The sequence below is a fragment of the Streptopelia decaocto genome (genome assembly GCF_964273445.1).
Source record: "Streptopelia decaocto genome assembly, chromosome: 8".
NCBI lineage: Eukaryota > Metazoa > Chordata > Aves > Columbiformes > Columbidae > Streptopelia > Streptopelia decaocto.
Genome location: NC_138662.1, coordinates 5,847,633 through 5,868,503, shown reverse-complemented (window position 1 = coordinate 5,868,503; position 20,871 = coordinate 5,847,633). Strand labels below are relative to the sequence as shown.

The 20,871-nt window shown below is 39.0% G+C and overlaps 1 protein-coding gene across 2 annotated transcripts in view; it reads left to right on the top strand.

Annotated features, from left to right (window-relative positions):
* LOC309443348 (store-operated calcium entry regulator STIMATE-like) overlaps positions 1-20,871 on the top strand; it is a 37,673-nt gene that overhangs the window by 10,150 nt on the left and 6,652 nt on the right. The window contains exons 2-6 of one of the 2 annotated variants that reach the window (XM_082060202.1): positions 7,971-8,019; positions 9,810-9,905; positions 13,544-13,665; positions 19,736-19,848; positions 20,751-20,828. In XM_082060202.1, coding sequence (XP_081916328.1) covers positions 7,971-8,019; positions 9,810-9,905; positions 13,544-13,665; positions 19,736-19,848; positions 20,751-20,828 — 458 coding nt within the window. The remainder of the gene's footprint in view (positions 1-7,970; positions 8,020-9,809; positions 9,906-13,543; positions 13,666-19,735; positions 19,849-20,750; positions 20,829-20,871) is intronic. The other variant, XM_082060203.1, reaches the window with a different exon arrangement.

The following is a 20,871-nucleotide window of genomic DNA, read 5'->3' as shown; positions in this document are numbered from 1 at the left end:
TTTTTCAGCTCTCACTAGATGTATGTATTGCATGCTAGGAATGCACTGCCTGTTTCTCTAGCCTCCTACCTCTTTTTTTTTGGTGTTTGTTTAATGACACCTGATTCAGAGTACAGAAGCGTTTGCAAGAGGGCTGTTACACTTCCAAAGCAAGTAATACAGGCACTTTCAGTACTGGAAGCTTAAATTTGCTTTGCTTCAGGTATATCATGCCCGTCGAGGAAACAATAGTGTAGGCTTCTCTCTCTGAAAGTACTGTGAAACTGTGATTTATTATGAACTTTCAAATAGAGCAGGTCTTGACCGAACTGTGCTACATATGCTAAATGTAAAGACAACAAATATCTGTCTCTAAGATCAAATCTTCTCTTGGAACTTCATATGGATAAATATTTCCTAAGCTACTTGTGCTGTTTATCGTACAGTTCTTAAAGCAGTTATTTGCAACCCTATAGCATTGACATGTCTTTCAGGAATCGAAGGACTGAATACTTTTCTTTACATAGCGCATATTACATGCATTTTCTGACTTATAAAGTGCTGCAATAGACTTGTAATTGAGAGCCAGAACTTGCGTCTAATTCCTTGGCTGCTAAGTTTAGCTATTTAAAAGTAAGCTTTACCTTTTTAAAGAACGGGGAAAAGCCTGATTACAGTGGCTATTGGTGAGGTATGTCTAGACTGCATGCACTACTAAGACACATTTGTTTACCGACAGCCAAGCTAATGCTTCTGTCAGAACTACACTATCATGTGCTCCCAGGATGCATGAGATGAGCCTTGGTGAAATTGCCTCAGACTGAGTTGTATGCGACAGGTAATATGACTTATTTGTGTGTCCCCCAGCCAGTCTTTACGAGCTAAGCATTTGGAAGATTTGTTTTGGGGCTTGAAATATGTGTCAGGAATAAAAAGCTCACCAACCTCTGGTAATGCATTTGACTGCGCTTCCTCAAGAAACAACATGGTTTGTTTTATTCCAAAGCTCAGGTAGCAGTATTTTTTTATTATTTTTCTTTTCAGGTAATTGTTTGTCCTCGTCCTCCCTGTACTGTGAAGGGGAACTTCACATTGATAGCTGTGCCCTTAGCTATCACAAAACCTTTGCAGAGACAAAATTTACAGACAGGCTTTCAGCTTGGTGTGGAAGCAGGTGGGAAGTAAATGTTTTTACAGAGGTAACTTCCAGTACCTGTCTCCAGTGTTTATCCAGCAAGCACTGCTGCCCATATGATAAATTATGTGAAATCTAGCATTAACGCATCACTGTCCATCATCTTATGTCATCTGTGTTGAGTCAAAAGAGCCCTGGTCATGAGATAGCTGGGCTTGGCTGATGGTTGGCACTAGCGTATTTAATGTTGCAGTAAAACAAAGTCCCTTGTTCTCTGCTCTAACAAGAATGACAGTCAGACCCATTTAACTGTCACAAAGTTTTTGCTGTCTAAAACCCGTAGCCACAACTTTATTCTAACTGCTGCCATTGGAGCAAATAGACTGGGATAAGAGCTGCCGTTCTGCAGGTACCACGTGGCTGTTCAGATACTGAATCGTGAGTCTTACAATGTCCCTGAATAACTAACTAGCTGGGTCATTAAACTTTACTGTGTCCAGTGTTTCTATAAAGTTTCTCTCTGGGTGACAATCTTTAATGGACAAGTTCTTAATTACACACGTATCTCTACAGAAACACTGAGGCCAAGGACATAATGAAATTAAGAGGTTGGGTACTTGCATGGCTAATACTGTTTTCTGTCTTGTGGAAGTTTTAAAAATCCTTTTTGCAGGGAGCAAAGCTAGTGAGCACTTCATTCAATATATCAGTCTTTAACATGGACTAGAAGAAAATTTTCCTTTGAATTATTCTATAACTTTTTTCATCATGAAGAAACCATGGTTCCTGATATCTTTCTCCAATACAACGATATCCCTGGACATAGCTGGAAATCAGTTGCTCTAGTGCAGTGTCATTTCTGCTATAGTGTAATTGGTGTCCAAGAGTACTGAGAAGTCTAGGTCATTAAGCAAAATTATAATGAAGAATTTTGAGGTTTTTATGTAGAGAAATAAGCATTAGGCTTTCAGGGTGTCCTGAAATTGAGCATCTCAGTTGTAGTTAATGGGGCGCAGGAAGAGAAGGAAGAATTGCAGCAGGGCAAAAATTGAATTAGCCAGGACATAGTGCATTTTCGTTTTGTCTGGAGATATGAGCAGTAAGCCAAAACCACTTGTTCTTTTGTTCTTTTCTGCAGTCCCATTTATTATCTCTTTTTAAAACAAACACACCTCACCTTGCCATTTTCCTGTCTTTTTTAAATCCTCACTAGAGGGAGATTCTGAGCTCGTAGGTGTCACAAAGGCTTTTGTCCATCAAGTGACATGTGGCTTATGCACTTGTGTACCTCTTTCTAAGACATCATTTTGGCCCGTTCTCATTAGGCATGTTGTTTCTTGTAAAGCTATTTTAAGAAAGAAATATTCTGTGTGTGAGAAATCTGTAACTTCTTATTCCTTTGTTACTGCTAGCAAGCAAATAGTAGTGGGGATAAAAATGTGAGAGAAGCCTCTTAAAAGCTTTGCTTAGTGGGAAAGGGAGGTAAGAACAAATGTATGATAAATGTCACAGGTAAAGTAAAATTCTTTGACAATTGTCATTCTATGGTGGTGTGAATTTTCAGGAATTATTAGCGTGCATGAACATATTCATAACAGACATGCTTTCCACCATTGTGGGAAAAGCATTGATATTATGATGCATGTATTCTCCTGATAACCAAATATTCTGAAAATAGTTCTGTTGTCTGAGAGTAGCCGTGTGAAATTCTGTGTCAGATCCCCAGTTTGTATGCTAATGCTTGGTTTAACTCTTCAGCTGTTACTCCATACATAGTTTGTAAACCAGCATTCTACTGGAAACTTTAGTACTTGTCCTGAATATTGGAAGTGATGTGAATTAATAGCAAAATAACCCTTCAAATCACCACAGCCTTGCGCTGTGAGGGCTGTGTTGGAGGATCTGTCTGGTTGCAACATGTTGTTCAGGAAGCCCAGCAAAGCCAACCTGCTGGAGCAGATTCAGCACTTGTGATGGAACACAGTACAGAAGCTCAGGCTGCAGCAGATTTCTCGCTGTTAAGTTCTGTGCATACATACGTGTGTGGGGGTTTGGTTTTTCGTTAGCTGTTCTTTGGTCCTTTGGTAATTGGCTCAAATGTTGAAGCTTTTAAGCGTCATACCACAGACAGATGATTTTTAGGCATATAGACCGATTTTTGTCAGAAGGGACCCCAAAAGTTACCCACTCCTGCCTCCTGCTCAGAGCAGGACCAGCCTGTGTCCCCTTCCTCGGAGCATCGTACAGGTGAATTTTCAAGGTCTGTGGGACTGAAGTCACTGCAGCCTCTCTGGGCAACTTGTTTCTGAGTTTAATTGTTCTTGTTGGAAACTTTTTACTTCTGTCAAGCTGGAATTTCCCTGGCTGCAGCTTGTGGCTGTTTCCTCATGCCAGTTGCCTGATGCCCCTGTGGGATGGGTCTGATTCTGTCCTCGCGGAAACTGCCCACACACGTGAGCAGGTTTGCGTGTGGGATGTGCGAATGTGATCCTGTGCCTCACTAGCCTTTCCTTCTTTTGGTTTTCTTCCTCTATTTGGCTACCTCAGCTGTTGCTTTGCTGAGGTCTAATGACACAAATGTGTAGGAGGTTTACAAAATGAAACATTTTTGCACATGCTTTGACCTGTTTTTGAAAAAGTTTTGAGAAACACTGGAAATACAGGTGAAATTCCCAATTCTCTCCTCAGAAGAGCAGTGTTACTGTAGTACAGCTGCAGAGGACATCAAACCTGTTAGTTATTCTTTAGCTTATTTTCCTTTTTTTGAATTTCAACTTAATAAGTTAGATAAATCTTCTTAGATCTTTATTTGGATCAGAAAGATTCTTATTGTGAGCTGCCAGAACATGTGTCTAAGAAATGCAGCAATACATGATCTGTAGAAACATTTCAAACATTTGAGCTGGGCCAGTTTTGAGCTGCTACAAGAGCAGCCATCCAGAACCTTGGAGTTCTTAAACACATGTGGAAGTCACTTGACATCAGCAAAATATTTCCTGTGGGTCTTTTGGGGAGGATGAAGGAGGGAGAGGAAGAAAGGCCAAATTCCAAGTACACATTCAAGTGTTGCTTTTCATATTGACACTTTGGAGAGGTTTTACTTTATGCCTTGTCTCTGTTCTTATATATGGACTTTATTCTTCCCTGTGAGTCTTCAGTTTTCTGGAATACTGATTGCAAAACTCCTGTGTTAGAGTAACTGTTAGAAACCTTTTTACAGTACTCTGGCATTAATTATTCCTAGAATTTCAATGAAATGCGAAGACAATTTAATGAACTTGAATTTTGCATTGGCAATACTCTGCCTTCTATGCTTATCTATTATCTGTCCATCTGGCAGCTCACATGCTTGTTGGCAGAAGTGCTTTTATTTCCTTTCCTGAAAATTTCTGGCATTGAATGTATAAACAAGCAGCACTTCTTTCTTCATTTATAATTCAGCGTGAAATTCTGAACATTATTAGTTAATTAATATTAAACGTGGTGAATTCTTGCAAGTGCGAGTGTGACGCTGTGAAGCGAAGCATATGGAGCGGTCCCACCTCCCCGCAGTGAGAAGCCGGCAGATTGAGATCCATCTGTCCGCTGACACACGCACCAGCGCGCGTCTCGGAGCTGCCGCCGAGGCAGCGCAGGCTGCCAAGGGAAACCGTGAGGGCTGAGAGCACCGCGGTCACGGCGCGTTTTGGGGAGGGCAAGTGGAAGACTTGCTTTCCTCTCCCCAGTTTGATAGATGCTTAAATAATTTATGGAATCTTTATTTGAAAAAAAAAATGTGCTGGCTTTTGGTTGCAAAATTAATTTATTAGTAGCAAATGCGTTATGGACCCTGAGCTTACCAGTGTGGTTTTTGCTTAGTTTACTTACCGGGAAGACCCCAGATGTCTGCAGCCAGACAGAAAACATGCACTCCCTTGCTGGGGGAGAAGGTGAATTGCTCTCAACTTGAAACACTCTGTTATAATAGTGTATTGTGCTGGGTAGGCAGTGTAACCCAGATAGCGCATCAGGGCTGTGTAGGAAAATACCTGGTGATATCTGCATGTGTCAGAAATACCTGATGTTCAGGCATAGAGCTGCAAAAAAGCAGGCTGTAAAAACAACCCTGTTTCCTAGGGATCTACTGGGCTTTCCAGTGTAGAGGTGTACATATTCATCAGGTCGCAACTCCTAAAGCATTTAGACAGATTGTCTCATTTTATTTGGGGGGTAGAAATTTGTAGTGTGATCGGCCATTTAATACATTCCCAAAAGACGTCTGTAGAGGCTTTCAAAGTTAACTCTCCTGTTGATTGTTAACTCAGATTAAATGTTGATTTCAGAATTCAGCAGAGAAACAGGCCTTCTGAAGTCTTTTTCTCAGTACAGATAAAATTTGAAATTGTGCTAGTTGAATTGGTTTTGAATATCCTATTCCAAAACAGTTTGGTGAATACTTTAGAGAAAGTAATTAATCCACAGACCTCTTCTTAGTGGTAATAGACAAAAGCCTAAGCTTGGAATTCCCCACCCCATGGAAGTATGCAAATCTTAACAGTTTAATTTCTGTTTTATCTGCAGAAAAGCAGCTTGCACAAACTCCACAGTAAGTTGAAACTTCTGTTTCTTGCATTTATTTTGTGATGCTTTGTGGCTTCCTGTTGTTGTGCAAAAGTGACACTAATTAAAGTAATCCGTAGTGTGCCTGGAGAGGACTTGTCATAGACAGAAAATTGGTTAACTTAGCTGGGTATTGCTCACTTTTGACATAAGTTTTGTATTTATGGCATGCTGTTCACAGAGAAAACTGCTGGCAAATGTTACCTTTACAACTTCATATTTGGTATAAAAGTACGATCTTTTTCTCTTGTCACTTTTTAATTTCTAATGGTCATATTATGTGGAAGTGAAAGTTTCCCTTTGTGCTGTCAGCAGGACAGACAGTAAAATGGCCAGTTGTTAGTGTGATGCTCCCTGAAAGTGCTGCCCTTCCATCTTGGAGGTGATTTTTTTTTTTAATGATTTATTTTAAGGCATTCAGGTAATTCTATTAATGCTATATTGTACAAGGATGGTTGGCTTTGGGGAAGGTTGTCTTACTTGTGAAAAAGTTGTGATTGGTTCGTAAACCAAAATGTGTTTTAAAGGCTTGTAGGCTAGGTAAGCATGACTTAGGTACAGCATCCTATTTGAAACTTCCTTGCTAATACCCGGAGAACCAGGCTAAAATACCTATTGATATTTTGTCTGACCTATAGCTGCTGTGGTTTGTGCCTTTTAAGACAGAACCTCTGCAAGTGGAGGGGGAGGAGGGGAATTGAGGCTTTAAATGTCTTTTTCTTCTTTTTTTTTAATAATTTCTGAAGTTTTCTCTATTTTTCAAGACTTAAGTTGAAGTAACTGGTGAGTGGCACTGGACCTTGGACAGAAGAAGTAAACCCCATATATAAAACCCATCTTTAGTGGAAAGGTTTTCCATTACGTGTTATCTTTGGTCTGTCTTTGGGATATATAAAGAATTAGTGTCTTGCAGCTGTAACAGGAAATAAATCTGTGTTACGAATTAGGCCAGAGCTGGCAGAGGCGAGGCTGCCCTGGGTCTGACCCGTGGCTGGGCTGAGTGTGTGTTCCAGCATGGAAAAAGGTTTTCTTGCCCAGAAAGAGTTAGAAATGAAATTTCCTAAGACAGGACTAACTGCTGATCAGACAGTACAGGTCTATGGACCAGCTACTCTTCATGTGTGAGCGACTGTTTTTATCCCCCTATCCCTCTCTTTTCCCACACCTGTTTATCCATGAGTCATATAGATTCTTTCCTTTTCCTGCCTTTGGTTCCTCCCCATAACAACCCATAGTAGGTCTCGTGCAATCCCAAAAACCCGCTCTTCCCCTGCATCCCGTACCGTGATGCTCCGATCAGCTCCCTCCCAATGGCTCTCGGGAGCTGGCTCCCCAGGAGGGGCGTCACCCTGGCTGCTGGTGCTGTGGCTCTCCTGGGACAACTCTTCTTCCAGATCCGAAGTTCATGTTTCCTCACCTTCCTTTGGGCTTCTGCTCCTTTGGGCTTGTGGGGCTGGACCTGGGATGGGCCGATGGCTCCTGGGATGTACCAGGGAGTAGCCAGGTAGGGGGTGATTCGGGCGCCCCTCCTCTGTGGGTGTGCAGAGGAGCTTTCTATCAGATACCCAAACAATTTGTATTATAAACTGTATGAAGATTGAAATAGTCAATTTTCTTTTTTTTTTGCCTTTGTATAGTTGGCGTTATTTTTAATATTGGATTTTGTTTGTTTTTAATATGTTAATGAGTATCAGCTGGTTTGTGAAGGGATTATCAGACTTAAAAATCTGTCCTGCCTTCCTTTTGCAATTCAGTTTGCCCACAAAAGTCTTATTTGTCATCCATAAAATAAATATACTTTGTCAGAGAATATATTTGCTCTGGTACTAATTCACTTGATTTATTTTTTATGTTATATATTGCCCCCGTATTGTGACAATACTTTCCAATTTGACTTTTGGTCTCCAATGAGCAAAAGAAACAGCTTTTTCTAATACCTGCTTTCCTATCAGAAATTGAATTTTCTGGATGGGCGGTCACAGAAGCTCAGGCCAATGAATGGGAGTCAGCAATAGATTATTTTCTCAGGCATATTGGCAGTCGGACTGTAGATCTGTAGGAAGTTGAAGGTGACAGAAGGGAGCCTTCTGTCTAAGGTATCCTTAGAGATTGATAAAGTAAAATGCAGTTATATAAGATCTAATTCATCAAAGAATGTAACGTTTCTGCAATGTGATTTTCTTTCACTTTTCTTTTTTTGTTTTTTGTTTTGCTTTGGGATTTGCCGATTGTCTTCAATTTTTTTTTTTTTCCTTAGTGAAACGCTTCCGAGAACCAAAGCATGAAAGACGGCCCTGGAAGATATGGTATGTTCCTGCATGCTTCCTTCTTAATTGTTTTGTTTCTCGTGTGTTTTAGAAATTGAAGGAATGATTGTTTGCATATGAAAATTAAAAAAAGGAAAAGTGATAACAAGAAGTTGGTGACTGACAGACAGTGAGGAACAAACAAAGTTACCAAAATACATGAGTCAACAAAAAGTTCTCTTCTGTGTGTTCCCCTGCTAGTTATTTCTTACTGAACACTGCCAGGAATCTCTACAAAGATTTAGACATGTATTTAGATACAAAGCTTCAAGTTGTGCTCCCTCCTGACCATGGGAACTTACAGTTGCCCTCAGATGCATCTGAACATCTCCAGCCTTCCATAACCTTACAAGAAGCTCTCAGCTGGGCGTCAACAGAATTCTGTGTTCTGTAGCTATCCTGCTATGTGCAAGGTAGAGAGCAGTATGGTAAAAGAAATACATAGCCATAAAAGAATACAAAGCATAAAGGGAGTATTTGTTTTTATTACTTTTAAAAAGTAATTGGATTGTAGCAATGCCAACATAACCTGTACTAGTTTTGAGACTGGTGTAAATGTTAAGCTGGCATTCTAGCTCTTGAAGACTTCAGTGGTTTAAATTCATCTCATACGATGCTGGGTTTCAAAACTAATCCTGACCTTTATTTTGTTGAAAAAATAAATACAAAATCTTTGTGTACTACAGCCTACTTCAACCTGAAATTCTGAGTAGTGCAGTGATAGCCCTTAACTTTCAAGCAAAGAATCTTGTTCTGCGACTTGAGTATTGTTATTTATAGTATGGTGTACTGATTAGATAAGTAACTGACTGGCTTCCTGCCTTGTCTCCAACACTCTGCTTTCCGTGTCATGCAAGGAGTGCAAGAGTTGTCAGAGGAGAGATGAATTCAGGCATAAAATGTTGTTTGGATCTGTTGGAGTGTTTGGATCTTTTTAGACATGGCAACAACAAAGTGGGCATTGGTCTCTGTAAAGAACACACTCTTGCCTACAGGATACTTTTGACACAATTCCTCTATTTAACATGTAATAAAACATCCACTGGAAGTTTTGGTTTTGTGCAAAGGATGATGATAGAAGAATGGTATGGTCTGGAGTCCATGCTGAATCAGGGTTTTTTTTTACATTTTCCCAGTAAGTAGCAAACTATTTGCTCTCTAACTCTGTCATCTGCTTTGGAGATAATATTCTCACGGTTCTGACTCTTTGGCTGTGTAGTCTAAGTTTCTGTACTACAGATAAAATTCAATTATAGCAATTCTTGCTTTCAGGTGAAAAACATGTTGGCTATTCAAGCAAGATAATATAGATGAAGGACTCCTTAGCCAGCTATTAAATTGTTCACCAGGAAGGACATGATGAGGATTTTTGGTTTTTTTTCTGTGCCATAAACTTGATAAAAAGGCATAAACATAAAATAATTGAAATATCTGGGGAGGCTGGGATACTCATTGTTTACAGGAGGTTATTAAAGACTTAGGTTTAGAGAGGATTAGCTCTTGGATAATGCATATGATACCAAGAGGATATCCCTAGACGTTAAATCTACAGTGGCAAGGTTTCAAGTTACTATGATTTGATTTATTGTTAGCAATATTTGAGAAAAAAAAAGGTAGAATTTAAAATGGAGCATTGTTAAATAACCTGAATACCATGATAGTTTATCATTCTGATGTTCCACATTTTAAGAAAAAATGAATAACTGAGATGGAATTCCACTTAAAATAAATTTGCAATGTCTGTGTTGTAAACAGTTTTGTGTCTTTAAAACTGTTTTTACTTTCTACAGGTTTTTAGATACTTCCAAGCAAGCCATAGGGATGTTATTCATCCACTTCGCAAATGTCTATTTATCAGACCTTACAGAAGAAGACCCCTGTTCATTGTGAGTGTTTAATTTCAAAATAATTGGTCGTTATGGAAGTTCTGCAGTTGAGTTTGGTGTACGTGGATGATAATGCAAGATAGAGCTGAGAAGCCACTTTTCATGGTAAAAATCAATCACTCTCTAAAACCTGTGCTTTAAGCTTAGCTGATCATGGATTAGAGTTCTGCTCTTTTAGTTCATGGCTGACAGGACCCAAGGAGGCTTTTTCTGGGCTGTATATAGAGATTTTATACCAAGGGTAAACTCTTACTTCTCCCCTTTCCAGTTAATGAATGAAGACTTAGGATGGACACTGTAATATGAGGCTGTTAACTGCAGGAGGTGCTCAGGACCAAAGGAATAAATATAAAGTTGTGAACACTTGCATCCAACTTCACTGTTCACTGCAGGAAAGCTTTAGTATGAAGTCAGGTTGCTTTCAAGGATATTTAGCAAAAATTATTCATGCTTGTATTTTCTTCTAAAACCTGCATTAGCTACTGCAGCATTATTTTCATTGTGTTCGAAGCAGGAAATCTTGCTCAGTACCCAGGCAGTTAGTACAAAAATTAATTTTGTGATGTCACGCTTGGAGCAGTGTGACTAAGCAGATCAGCATTTCACTGTAGTATATTAAACCTGAAGATTTTTATGACTAAGACTCCATCAGGCTTTTTGCAGGAGCTCCTGAAGCAAATGGTAATTGTTTGGGTTTGTTTTTGACAGAGCTCATGCTCAAAGCAGCTTACACATTCCTGGTAACAGAAGCTGTGAAATTACTTTTAAAAGCCCAGTAATTTGCCCTTTAAAACCAATCCAGCTTCTTCAATGGCATCTGTTCACTGTTGTCCTCTGGTAAACAAAAGAGCTGCACAGCTCCAGGAATATGCTTGTATTGCTTCACAAGCCTGTTTTATTTCCCTTATTCCTCCTCGGTTTCTTTTGTGTTCCTACATGCTATAAACGTGCCAGTAAAACACTGCTTTTCTGTTCCCACCACAAAGCCTTTTGGTAGGGGAAATGCATTTATTTTATTTTAACACACTAACGGTGAAGCTCAACATATAATTATGACAGTTTCAATAATACCAGACATCATTGTAGGATTTTCCTCACCAATTGAAGAATTTTCTGATAGACTTAAAAACTGGCAGGTGCAAATTACTTTCATTCCTTTTTTATATATAAAAGTACATATTCAGATAAGCTAACCGAAGCATGTCTAAAATTGTCAGTGTTTAAACCTAAGATTATTACAGTATTTTCAAATTTAAAAACTTTTTGCTGTGTACTGAGTTTTCAAAATAAAGGGTTTGCAAACATGTGCGTTCTTTTCTATGTTTTAATATAGCCTACATAACTTTATTTTCAAATTCCACTTTTCATGTAAGTGTAGCATGACACAAAACAAGTAAGAGGGTGAAGTAGAGAACTGTTGTTCACTGTTCTCAGGATAACAAAAATTACAATGTGGAGCTATATAATTTCTCAGACAAGGGTGCAGGTCTTCCTTGTTATTAGAAAAAATAGCATGTTCCATCAACCAAAGCCACTTGTCCTTTCTGGGGAAAAATATATCTTAAGTGTGCAAGTGGGTCAAAATTAGTGAGTAAAAGCAACATTTCTGTCTGTGACTTTGAATTTGCTGAGTAAAATTATTATTATTTAAACATGGATAGTTTTCTGTTCTTTCATGTTTTGTAGTTTGTGGGTTATTTTCAGAACAAAACCAGAGAATGTAGTTTTAGAAAACATTGTGGTGTAAAGCTTGGAAAAACTAAAACTGGAAGTTGCCGTTTATTTGGGAATGTAGTGCTGTCATTCAGGCAGGTGCATGATATCGAAGCCAATAAAACATCTGTTAACACACTTAAACTGATAGGTTGTTGGTTGAAGAATCTTAAATAGGAAAAGCAAGCAGCGCAGGGAACTCGAGGGCTGTGCGTTTGTGAACCCGACTTGCGCCCCCTGAGCCTGCAGGCAAATCCATTGATCTGGCATTGGCAGCAGCTGGTGTGGTGGTTTGTTCCACGGGAGCTGGTTAATGCAGAGCATCGTGGAACAGCGAGGGTGTTGCCTGCATGCCCTGAGCCTGGTGTGCTGCGGCGTGTCGGGCACAGCTGGCCCGAGCACAGCTGGCCCGAGCACAGCTGGCCCGAGCACAGCTGGCCTGCGCTGCGAGCCCTCATGTGCTGTGCAGAAGGTGTGGGCTCATCTCCCTGCTCCCCAGGGCTGCCTTCCTACTGCAGACCTACAGCAGCCCCTTGTGGCCTTAAAATGACTTGTGTAGATGTGTAATTGCTGAGTTTCCTCTGCCAAACGCTGGACTTTGATTTTAATGTTTGTCTAATACAAAGTTCCTTTAAACTCCAGTTTGACGCACAACTTTTAGACAATTACTGTTTTTTAGAAAGTTTATGGGTAAGTGTTGGCTGAAGCAAGATACATCCACTTAATTTTTATTTCTGACCTGCTCTTAAAAGGCATTTTGAGGATCAGAACAGCTGCTCCTGTACTGTTTTGAATGTTTGTATTCTGGCTTTGCTTTCCACTTTCTGATACTGTTTTGTAGCAGATTTGCCTGTGCAGCCAACAAAAGGCCACAGGTCTCTAGTTTGCTAATTTTATCCCTGCAGATAAGTTCCTACAGACTCTGGAGTTTACCTTAAGTATTTGGAATTACCAAATAAGAATCTCAGCAACGGGGATTTACAGTGTGTCTTATATATAGCTGGCTCTTTGTCAGCTCCTGTTTTGTTCAGCTAAAATTGGTGATAATAAATAAATCAAACTGAGTCAAAAAATGCTCCGAATTTCAGCTGCTCCATTTAATGAACCTAAGAATTAATTAGAAACCTGTAGTAATCTCTAGTTTCTTGAAGCATAGGTGAGAGATCCCTGAAACAATACAAATAGCAGAGCCATGCAGCAGTTGGGCATCCATGAGGGGTGGTTTGGTTTGACTTTGGTTTGATTTGGGTTTTTTTGTTGTGTTTGGTGGATTTTGTTTTTCTTTTTGTGGTGTGTTTTGTGGTTGTCTGTATGGTGGGGTTGGTTGGTTGATTTGTTTTGATTTTTTGGGAAGGCTTGCTCCTGATTATGTCAGATGTTTATTGGACAAGAAACAAAGTGTAGGAAAGTAGATCACTTTTCCTTCTAACACTAAGTAAGTTGAAATTTGGCCTAGGTAGTGACTGTGCTCTCTGGGCACTGCTCATTGCTCCTTCTTGGGAGTGGTTTGCATTGGGTTCTTTACCTTCAAATTCCTTGAGATGTCCTTAAGGTAACTTCTCTTTTTAGTCCTTTTGTATTTTCTTATTAAAATCCAGGTTTTCCATGCAGAATGGTAGAACAATGCAGAACAATGGTAAAAAGAAAATCTGGTAAACTGGAGTTTATAGAGTATGCACATGCATAAGCCAGAGCTCACAAAAGTAGAGATTGGAGCTTAACTTTAGGGACAGAAACAAAATATTGAGATTCTTCTAAAACTACTTAAATTTAGGCTATGTAATTACAGAAGTGGGTAAATATTTATTCTCAATGCTCCAGCTTCTCAATATATATGCAGATCTTGTATCAATCATTGTGGTAAAATACACTGAACTTGTAGATGAACCCTTGCTCCTGGTTTCCTTTTACATTTTTCCTTTCAGGTACCTTATCAACTTCTTGTTAGATGCCACATTAGGAATGCTGTTAATCTACATTGGCATACGCGCAGTCAGCAGCATTGTGGAGTGGCAGCAGTGGGACACCCTTCGCTTTGGCGAATACGGTAAATGTTTCTGTTCTTGCACTGGAGTTACTTTTTGGGATACAATCTCAGAATATTTCAGCGAGTGGTTAATACATCTTAAAATTATTGTACAATTATTATAGGGGTCATTCTAACATTTCACTTCTCACAAGGAGTCTTTAAAGTTCTGTAACTCCACATGCACGTTCTGTGTTCAAAAGCTCAGTAAATTGCGAAGCGTTTTTTGAGTTTGGAACAACAGCTTGAATATTTTTTTAGGAGTGATTGAACAAATTATGATATTGGCTGATGTCAAGGAAAGAATTACATCATGGTAAATTTACTCTGACACACTTTAAAATAAATTATAGCTGGAAGGTCATTTCCTGGTAAAGTTTTCACTGCACCACATGCCGTTGTCTGAAGATACGGGCTAAGAGTTCTGCCAGCCATCTTTAAAGTAAACAACCACATACCTTCAGTGAAGAGAATGGCAAGATGGCCTGTGCTTGTCCTCAAGTCATGATGATTCAAACTCCTGCACATAGGGCTTGTATCATGGATGAAAAATGAGCGTCTTTCTTGCAGGCTAAGGGATAGACTAGAAAAATCACTGTCATGTGAAGTTGTGGGTTTTATCATCCATTATGTTAGCCACAGAAGTCCACTGACCTGCAGAAATTGTGGATTTGCAGATGTAGATGAGATTCATATATACTCAACATGAACACTTAATTCTGTTCAGCTTGTTGTTTTCAGATTGCTTTGTCTGTCTGTCTGTCTGGGATTCTGTACTGATGCTAAAAATTACATCTGTATCTCCTCAAGATAGGAATGAGAGGGAGAAGTCACCTCACAAGAGAGCTATGGATCTTCATCAGAGAGAAAAACAGACAAAAACCCCTATGATTTGAAAACAAAAAGTCAAAATAGTGTTTGCCTAACAAAGCAAAAGCTGTCATAGCAGTTTCATAATTATCATTTGGGGTTTTTTTTATTTTGTAGATTTCTTCATTTTTAATGATCCTCAGTGGCTGACAGAATTGAGAATAAATAAAAGGCCTTGCCAAGTTCAAGTACTTTAAAAGCTTGGGAAGTTTACAATTAAATCAAGTAGCATTACTTGCTGTTTGCTACGTCAGAGGTTTAAAATAGAGATGATGACAAGCATCTATCCTAGGAGAAATAACTGCCTGTACCATTAGGGTGTTTTCTGTTAGATCTGTGCCTTGTGGGGTACAGTTTGTGACCATTTAAGCTGTTTAAATCAGCACTGCCACAACCCTGTTTATCTGTTTCGTCCCACATGCTGCAGTCCAATATTTCCACTCCTCTCCTTGGACTGCTGCACATCTGACTCTTCAGGGAACTGATTCAGAGAGCTAAACCATCAGAAAATTCACCATATGTAGCAAAGTAAATAGTTCCTCCAGATCAGTCCCCAGACTTGGGTCTCTGAGGGATTAGGTAAGAACCAGTGCCCGGGGAAGGGAACAGGGTAAGGAAAGAGCTCAGATATCACCGAGCTCCTCCATCTGACTGAGCTCTGGGACCTGTTGCCCAAAGTCCCTTTTAAAGGTGGTTGAACAGTTTTCAGCCCATATCAAATTGTCTTTCCACCCACAGCAAAAAACTTGGTGTATCTGTTACAATTATTGGTAGGTACTTGCAATCACATCAACTACTAGGTTTTACTTCTGCCTAATATCATTCTATGTTTTTTCTTGTGTAGTCTGTTCTCCTCTCCCATTTTAATGTCCTCCTAACAATAAGGGGGTCTGCGTGGATGGGAAGATGAAGGGAATATATTCACTCTCCTGAAATTTCTCTCTATCTCTTACTGACTTCCAAAATTAACCTGGTTTTGTTTTTAGTTAGCTATGAGGCATCAATGATGGCAGTAAGTAAGCTCTTAAAAATCTGCAGATGGACTTGTTACTTGTGTTCTGCTGCAGAGGTTCTCTGCAACTGATCCATTATTGTCCTTTTGAGTTAGGAGATGTGAAATGCCTACACTTGTTTATCAAGTATTCTTTCTGTGTGTGTATAAGCAATGTATGAAGTTATCTAAGCCCTCCTTATTTAGTTGTTCTGTTCAATATCAGATCATTTTAATAGTGACTGACTTGTCTGTATCTACGTTCATGTGCTGACCTTAGTGCGGTGGTGGTGTGTGATTTTTTTTTTTTAATCAAGCTATCATAAGGACTACCAAAAAGCATATTGTAAATCCATGTTTCCATTGATCATGTGGGAGAGACTTGTGGTATAAAGAGAACAGGATAGCAGTGGAAAAATATTAGTAACGGCTGTGCAGTAGGGTTAGACCCTATGTAAGATATCTGTCTAAAAAGGACAATTTGCATTGGATTGTTTGCTGCCCTCTTCTGTTAAGTGTTACTCTTGTTTCTGAAGTTAGAGCCCTCATATCACCATTTTATTTAAAATTTTTAACTTGGGCCTCAAAAAACTCTTGTTTTGTTTTTCATAAGGTTCTTTAAAATAATTAAATTGAGTAAGGTAGAAGGGCGGACTAAAATGTAGTCCTGTGGGGTGGCAAGTGTGTTTAGACTTATTATTTTGAAGTTGAATGTGGATGGTTAGCAAACATGGGGGTGAGGGATCTGCTCCTTGAAAGGAATAGGAGACTTGTGGCATTTTGTCTGAAGTAGTAAAGTCCAGTCCTCAGCTGGGAGAGCAGTGTGAGTTCAGTGTGTTGGCAAGTGTGGCAAAACAAAGGAGAATCACCCTCCAGAAAACCCAAGTCTCTTCTAGTGACTGAGCGATGTTGTTTGTGTTTCTAGAGTCTAAATAGTCATTTGTCTCAAGTTAATTCTCACTGTGAGCTCATTTCCCTTCTTAGCTCTATTACTTGATCCCTGGTGATTCATTACGTGAAGCTGTCACAAAAATAGCAGTGTCCTGCTGGTTTTAAAAGCCTCTTCTTTATATGGAGGATAGTTTTTAAGCATAAATGCCTCAAGGAAGGAATGGTTACCAAAATATCAGCATTCGTAAATGGTTGCTGTGTGTACAGCAAAACAGAACTGCACACAATTTACGAACAAAGTAGCAGGAGGCTCCCTCAACGGTGTCTTTTTTGTCAGAATTTTTTAGTATATTAGATTTGTCTTCATATTTCCCATGTTGTATTTTCAGATTCATTGCATCAGGAGCTGGATTTTAATACAAGTGCAGAATCTGTTAGTATATTTGAGTATTTAAAGAGGAGAAAAGCAGTCATGATCTGTAATAAAAAGAATGTTCCCTGCATTCTCCTTCCCTTCTTATCTTAGGCTACTTTAGCTACTGCAAGGAGAAAACAGGTGACTAAATCCCTCTTGGTGACAATGAACTTTATTGGCAACTAAATTGTGCTGTGGTCTTTTTGCTTGTCTCTGCAAAGCTTAGAAATTGTATTTGATGCATCTTTTCCCGCTGGCTCTTTGTTTGCAAGTTACAGAGCAACCTACTCAGTGCCATATAGGGTTGATAGCACTTTAACGCTTTTTAAAATTTTTTTTTATTAGTTCTTTAAGTTGCCATTTTCTTAAGAAAATTTCTCAGGATTTGAAGACTAGTGAGAAGCTACAGGGTAGAGGAACCACAGGTATTTTGTTCAAGAGCTGTCTATAAATGTACTTTTACTAAGTGGCTGCTGACAGTAGTGCACACCAGTATACGCTACTTTTTCACTGCCCAGCATTTTCCAAAAAATGTTGCCCCAGTTTTCACTGCTGAGGGTTCAAATTTTTCAGTTTTAGTCTGCACTTTTCTTGCAGTAACAAGATTTCTACTGATTTGGTAGCTTATTCTAGACTGTAATTTATACATGACAAGCATAAAATCAGAATTCAAGAGAGACTGTCAGACTTTAGAAATTAAATTAGAGCTTTATGGCTTCAAAGTTCTAATTTGAGTTTGTGTACTGAATCTTTGAACATACAAATGTCCCAGATATTCTTGAGAACACCTCCTGGATGTGGTGATATTCTTAACTTACAGTTTTTTCATTTCAATTGCGTATTTTATAAAATCATAGAAAAAAAATTGGTTGGAAAGGATCTCCAGAGGTCAGATTATCCAACCTCTTGCTCAGAGCAGGGTTAACTTCAAAGCTAAGGCGAGTTGTTCAGGACATAGTCCAGTCCAGTTTTAATTTATCCATGGTCTGGGATTTAAGAACCCCTTTGAACAACGGTGCTTAACCAGTGAAAGCTTTTTGCTTTTTGTCAGAATTGTATGTCCACCCATCCAGTCTATATCTCCCCAGTTTTTCTACAGGGGTGCTATTGGGAGACTGCCAAAAGACCTGGTGAGTTTAACGTAGACAGCATGCCTGTTCTCCCGCTTGTAATAGGAGCTGAGAGATAATGTTGTAGATGCAGTAATGCACACAGAAGTCCTCAAGTAGAATGTAATATATACAGCTAATTTCAGTACAAAAACAAAACAAAAAACACCACACACCACAGTGCCCCTACCCGCAAAATCATAGTGGAACAAAACGTTCATTGGTGATGTGCAAAACACTCTGAATAGAGAGTTTCACATCTTTTGGACATAAAAAAATCTCATGTGACAGAGTTGGAATAGATGCAAAACTGCTTTAGCTGTCTTTGCTTTTAGGAATTAAATATAGATTGGAAAAGGGCTTAGAATAAACGGGTAAAGTTTCGATGGTAAGTCTGTAGCTAAGGCTAGATAATTTTTTTTCATATTTGGTAGTTAATGAAGAAAACTAGAGAATGCTAATAAAAATGTGGAGTATAGAAATTAATTGATAAAATTTAATTCTCAAATGTAATTCAGGCCTTGTATCTTCAGAAAAATCATGGTTGTTCAGCTTTGAAATACTGGTGTTTCCTCTTTCTAATTTAACTCTTGTTTTTACAACAGAAGCTGTAAACTGCAGCATGTAATTGTAAAACTTGAGCATTTTAACTATTTTCCTCTTGAACTATTGAGCGTTAATCACTGTCTCTTACTGTAAAACTTGTTTAGGAATCTTTCTTTGGATTAGACTCCCATGTGAGTTATCAGTTTATCTTTGTACCATTTAAACAGCAAACAGTAAGTCTCAAGACTATTACTAAGTATTAATACTGAAAACCTTTCAGAAGTGTTCCAGAAAAGGAAGTAGCAACTATCCATTATGCATTACAAATAGATAAAGGCATCTGAATTTCCATTGCCCATTATTCATCCCCAGTCTTAAAGTTTTAAGCTGCCGTTGAAGATGTTGCAGAAGACGATTGCGAAGACTGATCTAACACCCACTCCAAAGCGTCCTTTGGGTTTCCAGGGAAGTGCTGCGTTAAGCTCGCCTTCAAAGCTTGTTAGGCATACCAGGCCTCTTTTTCTGGTTTTATTTTTGTTTTTTCTTTTTTCTCTCCTTGCTTTCATATAGTATAATAGTCTACGTGAGTTTTCATGTTGAAATATTTGTGGTCTTCATTCTGTCGTGACAGATAACTTAATGCACTCAGCTTTTCCCTCTGCCACAGTGAGGTGCAGCAGAATTTCAAACCTATTCAGTTTGAAACTAAAATGTTATCTTAATCTCTCATCCAATTAAATTTTTCATAGCGACTCATAGCAGCCGTTGCTTCAGTTATGATTGGTTACTTATGGTAATTAATTTTGTAGAGATGAAAAATATGTTTAAGGTAACGTAGGGAGAATGGCAGAAGCCATCGTGTTTCTGCTTAGAGTGAAGGGAAAGTTGTTTTTCCCCAGGTATGCTTCCCTTAAGTTTTCCCTCTTAAGAAACTTGCTACTTCATGATAGAGGGTCAAGAATAACAGTTTGATGAGGAACAAATGTAATGCAACTGCATCTGTCTTGATTTCATCAGATTATGTAAAACAGTGTATAACCAGGTACTGCTGAATCTGATAAAGTCCTGTCATATCCAGTTTCTAACTGATAACATTTTGGAAGCTGGGGGGAGGCTGAGGGAGGTGGGAAGGAACAGCACTAAGGAAATTGGAGAAGGCACTTCAAGAGGATATAGCTGCCCTGCCTTCTCTAATACTGCTTTTCTAACATGTTTACAGTAAAGTAAAATCAACCCTGTGCATATATTGAACCTCCTTCTTTCTTGCAGGTGACCCCGTGCAGTGCAGTGCTTGGATGGGCCAGTGTGCTCTGTACATAATGATTATGACATTTGAGAAAACCATCATCATTATAGTGCTGCTTATACCTCAGTGGAAAGAGGTTTGTGTTTTTACAGCATTACAGACAAATGAATTTCAGGTGAAAGCTGTAAAGCAATAGACTTGGGTTTATTGGTTTGGCTCAAGCATCATAACTGTCTACAGTCAATGCTGTTTAACTCTGTGGTGGTAGTATGATCTTTTAGTAAAATTAGGATACTGCTAGTTAGTCTTTCTGGCATCCATTGCCAGGACTGTCCTATCATATTTTGGAGGTTTTCTGTATACTGCAATATATAAAATTCTGTCTCCTTGTCTGAGTGCTCTTGGAGCTACTAAGCAGTTCTTCCTTCTCTTGATTCTTTAACCCTTACTTACAGCTATTTTGTATAGCTTCTTGTGATATTCTAAAGAATTTTCTTTGCTCTGATAGATCTAAACTGTAGAATTTCAGAAATTTGCAATGGATTAGTGAAGGCATTGCTGATGACTGGATAAATATTTATTTTGCTAGAATCTGTGCAACATAATATTCAAAGTAGTGGTGCACGCTGTTATAGCCCATTAAAACCAGTTAGTCCCTATTGTATGCTCTGGACTGCTTTGGGAACTGTCTTCTCCTTACTGTGTGCTTTGTAAAACTGTTCTGTTTAAATTTCCCAAAGATGGAACTTAAAACATGTTCCTGTGGAGCATGCAGCTCCATGTTCAAGATGATTCTAACGCAGCTCTTCAGACTTGTATAAACAAAAATGACAGGGAGAAGTTTCTGGCCAGCCCCACTTACTTATCTGTGGTAATTTATAAGCTGTCCTAAGTACTTTCCTTTTCTACGAAGCTGTCCTTTTTTTGTATGTATGAATTAATTCTGTAGCATTAGCTCGTATGTGAACAATGGCTCTTACTAATCCAGTTATGTGCACATGCTGCCATGATCTGAACTTAATCCTTTTCTTTTTGCAGGTAGCTTTATTGAATCCCATAGAGAACCCCCAGCTGGAGCTGGCTATCGTCATGCTGATAGTTCCCTTCTTTGTTAATGTTAGTACAACTTGCATGCTTCTGTGAGATGTTCACTTGGATA